The sequence below is a fragment of the Tupaia chinensis genome, unplaced genomic scaffold, assembly GCF_000334495.1.
Source record: "Tupaia chinensis unplaced genomic scaffold, TupChi_1.0 Scaffold000638_1, whole genome shotgun sequence".
In the NCBI taxonomy this organism is placed as follows: Eukaryota; Metazoa; Chordata; class Mammalia; order Scandentia; family Tupaiidae; genus Tupaia; species Tupaia belangeri.
The window spans coordinates 2,716,702-2,726,044 of NW_006160159.1; the positions used below are offsets into that span (position 1 = coordinate 2,716,702).

General features: G+C 33.4%; 1 protein-coding gene across 6 annotated transcripts in view; it reads left to right on the top strand.

The window, feature by feature from the left end:
• QTMAN (queuosine-tRNA mannosyltransferase) overlaps positions 1–8,620 on the top strand; it is a 433,127-nt gene extending 424,507 nt beyond the window's left edge. For 5 of the 6 annotated variants that reach the window (XM_014592037.2, XM_027776188.1, XM_014592036.2 and 2 more), the window contains 3 exons: positions 2,010–2,080; positions 2,787–2,878; positions 7,686–8,620. In XM_014592037.2, the coding sequence (XP_014447523.1) occupies positions 2,010–2,080; positions 2,787–2,878; positions 7,686–7,769 (247 nt within the window). In that variant the 3' untranslated portion in view covers positions 7,770–8,620. The remainder of the gene's footprint in view (positions 1–2,009; positions 2,081–2,786; positions 2,879–7,685) is intronic. The other variant, XM_027776186.1, reaches the window with a different exon arrangement.
• Positions 8,621–9,343: the final 723 nt, after the last annotated feature.

The window sequence follows — 9,343 nt, forward strand, 5'->3', positions numbered from 1 at the left end:
TTTAACTGGTAGTGCATAAGGATTGAAATGATGGATAATTGTATTATTGTCATGAGTTGATCATTTTTCTTCGAAATAACAAAATACAAGAAACTTATGCGAGCAAATTTTATAAATTTGTTTTAAAATTCTGTGGCCATCTTTAATATATTTTAAAACATAGTCTAAATAATGATCTAAATAATGTATATGTTTAGTATCTTAGCAAGTCACAGACATAACCAAGAGAGATGGTGGTTTTATTCCTTGACAAATTAGAAATATAACCATGAATAAGGTAATTTACAAGTAAAAGTTGAAACTCAAAATTTATGTATTTTTCCTTCTTTAATAAAATAATGCCATTCCCATCTTACTGTATTTTAATAAGCAGAGGGTTTTTGGAAATGGCATATTACATACTCACACGATGACTCAAAATCTAACTTGGCCTGCAGTTTTCTTTCAGGGAACAGAATACTCCAATTCCAATCTATTATTAAAAAGCAGATAACATGCACTTTCTGAAATGCCTGTGACTTTACTCTTTTGATTTTATGTAATTATAAGAGAATGTTCATATATATTTTCTTTTCAATTGGCACAGCATTTTAAAATGGAATGCCTTCAAATAAAGTGCATTTTTTTTTTCTGGTTCCTAAAGACTATCATTGGTTTATATGCTCAAAACTTTTGTTAATGTTTTAAAAGAGTCATAGTGTGGTTGTAGCTGTGCTTATGAACAATAAGAATTTCTGTGCATATCTATGTACCTCTAGAAAAAATATTAGCTATTAGTTTGGTTTCTGAAATCAATAACTGATAACCAGAAGCTGCACTTTTTTACTGCGTTATCTTGTAACCTCTTGATTCTCAGGCAAAATTTTGAACTTGGGGTTTTTCCAAAATTTGCAGCTCAAATACTTTTTATTTACACTGATTTCACTTAAGAAAAAGAAGAAACATCATCCACTTAACAGCTTCAATTGTATATATTTTGTAAATAAATAAGGTAAACTTTGACATGACTTCAAATTATTCTCAGGTGGAAAAAAATTTGCAGTTCAAAATAAATTCCGCCTTTGGTCAACATTTTGGATGCAATTCAAAGTTTCTCGTAAAATAAACATATTTTAAAGAGGGTTTTGAGTTTTACTGCATTATTTCTAGCCAACAGAAATGACGCTGGTATCTTTAAAGTTTATTATATGTCAGCTCAATAGCCATTACATGGGGCGAACACAACCATACAGATGCAGTGCCCTCTTCTTTACTTAACCCTTACCACAGTGACAGGAAGAACAACTTCCTATATGTGGTCCACAGGGAATTCTCTCACAAAGTGAAACTTTGGTGTCTGTTTGTTTAATAATAAAAGTATTCTTTGCTGCTTAAATGGGAAATGATCTACATTTTTCAAAAAGCAAAATATTCATTAAAATAATCTTCATGAGAGTTTTTCAGCAAAAGGGGGGAAGAGTTTCCTATTCTGCATAGTAACAAATTGTTTTGAAGCATGAGCTTAAAATGAAAATGCTCCATTACAACAGATTGTAAATTTTTTTTTTTTCCTGATGCTTTTAAAAGTGCCTCGATCATTTCTACGGCTACAGTGCTAAAGTTAAGTATTTGCAATTTTATTTCAACGTTATTGAAAAATGAACATTCTGAGGCTTTGCAGCATTATTAAGAAAAGCTGTCCATACTTTACCATGTTGTTGCATGTGTTTATCTGCTGATTATAAAATGTGTTAAACAGTATTTTAAAAACAAAAAAAAATGCAGAGCTGCGCTTTGATTAATTCAGTGAACAAAACATATGCTGTTGGTTCTGTTCTATGAAATTCATATATGATCAATAAAACCTTGTAAAAGAGCAACTTTGGCTTTTAGGATTGTACTGCCGACCATGTTTTCTGTCCTAGTTAACACTGAGCTCCTACTGTTAACTCAGGGAAACAAAACCACTTTCTGGCTATGATGGTCATGTCTCTTTAATATATTCTTATCCTCTTTCTAATTCATTTTAGGTTGGAAGCTGTGTATTGTGGTTGTTACCCACTTTGTCCCAAAGATTTGGTTTATCCTGAAATATTTCCAGGTAGCTGCTTTAATGTGCTTTTGTCTTTGTTGAGAATTTAATACATGATTTATGCTGAATTGGAAAGTTTGAAAATAAACTTAGGCAGGAGCAATTGTTTATTTGGCAAGTCAACATGTTAGTGTTAAGGAAAATTTTATGTGTTTTAATACATTAGAGTAAGCTTATATTTACCATCTGTTCTTTTAAGATAACAAAAAAGCAAGTTTTCAAATAGCATTCTTCATTGTTAGCATACACATACCAAAATGATGGATTTTTATAAGCAGGTCAGCATTGCTGCAATTGCTTACAGATTTTTTTTTAATGATATACACAGAGAAAAATCAAGGACTCAAAGTCACACCAAATTATTTAAACAATTGACTAGTTAATAATATGCAACTGTTGTACAGGGTACATACGGCTATAGTACCAGTTCTTTGAAAAAAAAATCTCATCACTAAATATATCACATATGCATTGTGTTACATTAGAATAATGTATTTTAATCACCCAAAGGAGATGTCTAAACAGCACAACTACACAGTCTTATTTAGCATTAAACATCCTTGTGAGCTGAGGTAACCTTATAAAATCATGCTTAAATAATGTAAAACACGAGGCGGCACAGAGCAATATGCATTTTTAATTAGTAAAGTGACTAATATCGAGTGTGTGCTTTGAGGTTTTTGTTTCATTAAAAATGTATCTGTTTTTCCTGCAGCTGAATATCTGTATTCTACACCTGAACAGCTTTCAAAAAGGCTCCAGAATTTCTGCAAGAGACCAGATATTATAAGAAAACATCTCTATAAGGTAGTTATTGAGAAGAGATTTATGTGGTATAAATGCCATATTGAAGTACAAAGAAAAATCTTTAAAAAAAACATTTAATTAACATACTGATGTTTAAAGGAAACATGCTAGGGAGGGATATTAGTTGTTACACTAACAAGGATTAATTAAACCGGATGCCAGTTGTATTAACCTAGGTCTTATGAAATACGTGCACTTAATGCACGGTACATGCTTTTTTTTTAAATTTATTGTTTTCTAAGATGACTGTCCTTTACATTTAGCCCCAAGGGGCTTATAAAAATGAACCTGGATTAATGTAACTCATTAGTTTAAAAGGAAGTAAAGGGAAGATTCTACAATTATACTAATGAGGATCAGCCTTTCTTTCCATCATAATGAAATCTTTAGTCCTCAAAAATTCAGGTGAATGACCTGACTGAAGTTTGCTGTTCATATCTGAACTACTTTAAAGATGATTTTCAACACTTGAATATTTCTCTTGTCCAGTTTAATAAAATGACATACAAATCCTCAGTTTGGTTAAAATTAGACTGTCAGTCTCAGCTCTAAACGACAAAGGCAAAAGAATAATAGTATGACTAACATCATCATTCAGTCCCCTCATTCATTATCTTTTTCCCTTACTTGAATCAAGAATTTTACATTGTTGAAATAACAACACAAAGATGCCCTACTGAAAGTCTAAGTAATTGAACTAGGATAAATCTCCTTTATGAGTTTTGAAGGTGGCTCTAGGCCATGAGTAATATACCTTTTTATATTCTTTGAATGTAGCATCTTCATTTTACATAAATTCAGTATAGTTTACAATCTAGCAGTTTTATAATCCAGCATATTTTAATTTTCTTATGTTAATATATAACCTTCTACAAGAAATATAGTTCTCTGCCTTTTCTCTCTCCTCTCCCATTTTCATGGCCTAAAATACATATTTACATAGTGATACATCAAAACATGACTTTGTTTCTGCAGGAAACAGTTAAACTTCAAGAAAAAGGGAGAGAACCAAAAATGCAATTTAACACCCAATTTCAAGCTCATTATCTTTCATTGTCTATTAACTTGGCAATGGTTCAGAAGGTAGCTCATAATAGTTTAAAATGCTGACTGAACAGTTCCAGGCTTCAGTGTGACTCCTTGAGTCAATACTATTGTGTTGTGTACATGGGAGGCTTCCCAGAGAACACAGTCCTCGAAGGTGCAACTCAATATTTCCTCATTTTTAAAGTTCAGGAGCAGATTTGTTTGTATAAAATATTAATCAAATAGTGTCTCATGATAAACTGTCAAAATATGCAGATTATGAAAATTGAGGAAATAGAATAAGTATTAGTACAAATGGATTCATTTTCCATAAATGACACAAAGCTATTTTTAGTGACTTCACAAATTATTAATTATTTTTCCCTTAACATTGATTTTTGGTGAAGTATTTATAAATGTATTTCTACCATCAAAATCGATCAGTTTTTAGCATTGCTTCATGTTAGCTCTTATTACCTGTTATTCTACATCTGTAAATTTTAAACCATGTCAGAAGTCACTGCAACAAGTTGCCTTTACTTAGAAAAGAAAGTAGATTTCTAGTTGAAATATCTTAATACAGCCACTGCCATATCATAGCTTTAATTATTTATTTTACAAACAACTTCTGGAAAATTTCTGAAAGAACGTCAGCTTAATAATATTCTGTTAATATACCATATCATTCCTAATACAGCTTAAATATAACCTATACCTTAAATGTTATTTCACCAAGCTATTATAACATATTTTTAGTTTATACATCATAACATCTTCCATCTCAAAGTCTTATAAATTAATAATTGATATGTATGTATTTATGAGAGTTTACATGTATAATTCATTTTTAAGTATTTTCTACCATGGATTTTTTTTTCCTTATAAAGCTATTATAATACACTTTCACATATGCCTTTATCCATCAATCTTGGTGATATTGTATCTAAAATTAATCTCAAAAATTGTTAAATTGGTCCCCAATTATAGGTAATCAAGAGCTGTATGATGCAGTTATTAGGAAAAATGGGCAGGTCGCAAGGTATCAGAGTTAAAAATCCCAGGAAAGACCACAGATTTAATGTTTTATATAGGATTCAGAGCCAAAACAGAAAAAGAATGCCTTATAAAATTGTATAATTAAGATATAATGTTGTTTTTTTTACCTTATGTTTTATAAATATGCATGTTTTCAGGTAGCATTAGCCTTCATTAAATGCTAGAGGTTTATTTCCACCAAGGAAGCTTTTTACTATAAAAGGAAGAGAATCTTTTTGTGTACTGTGAGCAAAGTGGTGGATTTTTTTGTGGGGGTTTCTTTTTTTGAGATTTATTTTATTGGACAGTGCTGTTTTGCTTTTATAAAACATATGCTTCTGAGATCTAAAAGGATAGAATGTCACTGAATTTTTTAAATCTGTTCCTTTTACATTTTTACACCTTACTCTTTTTTTGTTGTTAAAAGTTTATATTTTAAAATCATGTTGACTTCTTATCATAGAGAGTTCACGTTAGGATAAGATTTTTCATATGGATTCACACTTAGAAATTTAATGACTAGAATAAGGCTACTAACACTTGGCTTTCTTCTCACTGTGCTTTCAATATGAGTGAGAGTTGAAGCTATAACTTGAAGCAGCATTTGAAACAAAATGCTAGTAACCGAAAAACAGAAACTGAATTTACTTTTTTCCTTAAAGTGAGTCGACTCCAGAACACTGAGTCCATTACTTTTCACCTAAAATAGTTTTAGGCCTAAAATGCTTAAATTCCTCAAATGCATGAAAGCATGTTTCCCTCATTGTCTCTCTTACACACAAACATTTTTCTTAAGATCTTCAGAGAAATCTCATAAATGCAAAAATTAAATGTTTCTTAATAATTTAAAAATCTAAAACCATTTTCCTAATTTAACAATATCTGAAACCACTTCTTAAGTTTAGTCATTGACTGTAACTTACTTACACTGTCACAACAGACCCTTTCCTCAGTTGAGCGGATACATTGAACATATACTTCTATATAGGTGAAATAGGGAGTTTTTTATGATTCCCAAGCCTAACTTGAGCACAAGTTTCTAGAAGTAATTATAAAATAAGCAGCCAAGAATTGCCATTTTGTACTAACAGTACATCTTTTCCAACTCAAGCATGTCTAATACTACAAAACTCTCTTTGGCCTCACTCAAACTATGGTAACTAACTTAAAGTTCTCAACTAGTATCTAAGATCTGTACTTCATATTTTTAGAGAACTTTGATCATTATATTTTAAAATGCATTAGGAAAAAATTATGAATATTCCCTTATTATTATTATTAGAGCAATTGTGTAGTGTATATATCTCTCAGACTAACAAAAGTTACTTTCATTCCAATCCTATTTTTCATTTATTTTTATATAGGGAGTGATATTAGCTAGTGTGTATGTGTGTGTATGTGTGTGTGTATTTATGTAGAAAGAGAGGTACTATTTTTCTTTTTTCCTTTTGAGTTGACTTATAGTTTCCTAGATTTTTAAAATGCTAGCTACTGATTTTTATTTTGTTCTCTTCAAGTTCATTAACATTGAAGAAACCTTCATAACATGCTGTTATCTGAGAAGAATTTTAGATTCTGCCTAAAACTAATACTAAGCAATGATTAAGCTTAAAATTCAGACTCAATGCCCAGAAAAGCCATTTGTGGTTGCCTTAATTATGTCAGGCTGTATCTACCCTAACCACAGCCAAGCCACTTTAAGTTTTCTTTAAGAGACAGGCTACTTTGTAGTTCCCTTTTAATTTGAGCTTATACTGTAGATGTGAATAAGGTGTTGGTCACTGATTTTAATACTCCTTAAAAGTCCTTACTTTTTCCCCAAAATGAAAATGTAAGTGCTTGTGACATTTTAAGAACTTATGAAATCTCTCAACTGCACCGGCACAATTTATGGCAGATTTTCAGTCTCAGTGTCCCACTTTGTCTCTTCCTTTCCTCCAGTCCTTCTCTCTTTCTCACTTCCATTCTTCTCTACTTCTTCCCTTGATGTTATTTGGCCTAGTTGTCCTTTGATTTCCCTAAATAAAACCAAAGTAAATAATAGATATGCTTTGGCTGATTACGATCAGTTGGAGGTTTTGGCATCTTTTTCTGCTCCTCATTTGCAGTCTGACTTTAGGTGATGTTATTTTATTTTATGTGTGTGTGTGTGTGTGTGTGTGTGCACACGTGCGCACCCATGCACGCGTACGCAGGCCTTTATAAGATTCATCTGTAAACCTGGAAGAGAAACCATACTAGCAGTTTTCCTCGGAGGACCTGCTGTCATGAAATAATGAATATAATCCCTTTTCCCATTTGCAAACGTGATCACTTTATAAAGTTCACATAATAGTTATTGCATTTATCTTCATGTCTTCCCCCACTTAAAAGTAAAATTCACATTAGCAAAAATATGTATTGAGAGTGTTGTGTATCTTTTGTTTATAGAAGTTAGAAGTAGAATGATAAACTTCTAATAGCTGTCAACCAGAACATAAACCAGGAAACAGTTGTGCAGGAGAATGTACCCATTTCAAACACTGGTAGTTTTTTTCTCTGGTTGGAAGTACAGTTACACTTTAAACCAATCAGAAACTAGGATTTTCTGAGGTGATGAAACTCGAGAACCATTTACTTGGTGGCTTTTTGAAACATAATTGATGTAAGTGATGCAAATTTGCAGTATGAATTTTCAGCATACTTTAGTCTTTCCCTTGTTAATGCTTCTTTTTTCTTTCTCCCTTCTCCCTCCCCCTTGTTACAGGGTGAAATGGCTCCATTTTCTTGGGCAGCCCTACATGGTAAATTCAGGTCTCTGCTTACAACAGAACCTAAGGAAGATTTGTGACAGATGGGGCTAAGTCACAAACTTGCAGCCTAAGGCAGAATCTGAAGAACTTTCCAGAGTGTGCCCATATTTACCTGATCAGAGAGAAAAGAAAATCTGCAGAGGAAGCTGAGCCTGGCTGCTTGTCATAGCTGACACAGAGCCATCTGCCACAAACCTGTGGCGGCTCAGATCTCCAATCCCTGCCACCACCCCAACTCAAATTAAATACAGATTCCTAGAGACGTTATGATGGTTACACATGTCCTCGGCATCACATGTAGGAGACTGTTCAAAAAAAATATGTGGCCTGTTGTATAACCGCACTCATGCGTCCCATATGTGGTGCCACGTTGAATTTCCGGTCGAATCCGTTTTTATCCTCTGTACTGGATGACATGGTGCCTGAATTCTTTCTTTTCGCCGACACGATGGCAGCCAAACTGCAGCTTCAAACGCTTGCACTTGGCTGGGTTTCTACCTGGGTTGCCAGGTTATCATCGGAGCCTTGTTCTGTCCTCAAAGGGCCACAGGGCCTGAAAGGAGGATCAGAATGCTACCAGACTAATTGGGCAGCCATCTCGGAATTGTTTGTGGGCAAAGGGCTGCTTTAGCACTTTTCTTTTAGCAAATTAATGACTTTCTGGCACAGGGGTTTTTAAGTGAAGGTATTAATAAGGGGTCTGGCAGGTATTCCCATGATTCACAGAGTTACATTTGCATTTAATTAATCTTAAAGAAAGTTGCAAGATAAACAGCTGTAATTCGGACAAACATGGCTAATGGAGGAAGTGGGGCCATCTAGCCCATAAAACAAACACTGAAATACTTGTTCTAATGTTTTTCTCACCCTGGGGGTAAAAGTAGACAAAGCAAAATACTTACTAACAAAACCAGGAAATTTTATTTAAATTTTCCTCAAAAATATTTGCATCCAGCAACAAACAGAATCTTTTCATGATAAATCACTTATGATTCCAATAGTCAAGCTGCTGTATTTGTTGATGTAAAGATGTTTTGAAGGGCTAGATTGTAAAATAAATTTTTAATAGAGTGCCCACTGCCATTTTTAATTAGCATACTCATTTACATATAAGTGTGTACATCTATCTGTGTGTTTCTCACTGAACATTTTCCTTGTGTCAGAGACAACGAATACAATTGTTTCTTTTCCGGATGAACAAGGATCTGTTTTGCAAATGTTTGTAAGATATTATGACATTTCCAAGATTTTCTTTGCATTCTGGAAAGCAGGAGGTAAACATTTGTAGTCATTAAGGTAAAGTCTGTTGATAAACCATCTTCTGTTTACTGACAGGTAAATTGTAACTTTCCTCGCTTTTGAAATGAATAACTTCTATACACCACAGAGTGAGGCACAGGCAGCAAGGTAGATAGACGAGGACCAAGCCTGGCTCCAGAGCTTCTAGAAGGCCTGAGTGGCCTCGCTGGGATCCAGGATACAGCAGACAGTGATTTAAAAGTCCAGTACGGTCCCATTTGACAGGCAGCAAAGCAGACAGCAGGAAACAGACCGCGTCGGAGAGTCAGGCATAGCACTCGGGTTAGCAGCAGTCTTGTACAACTAGATCAAA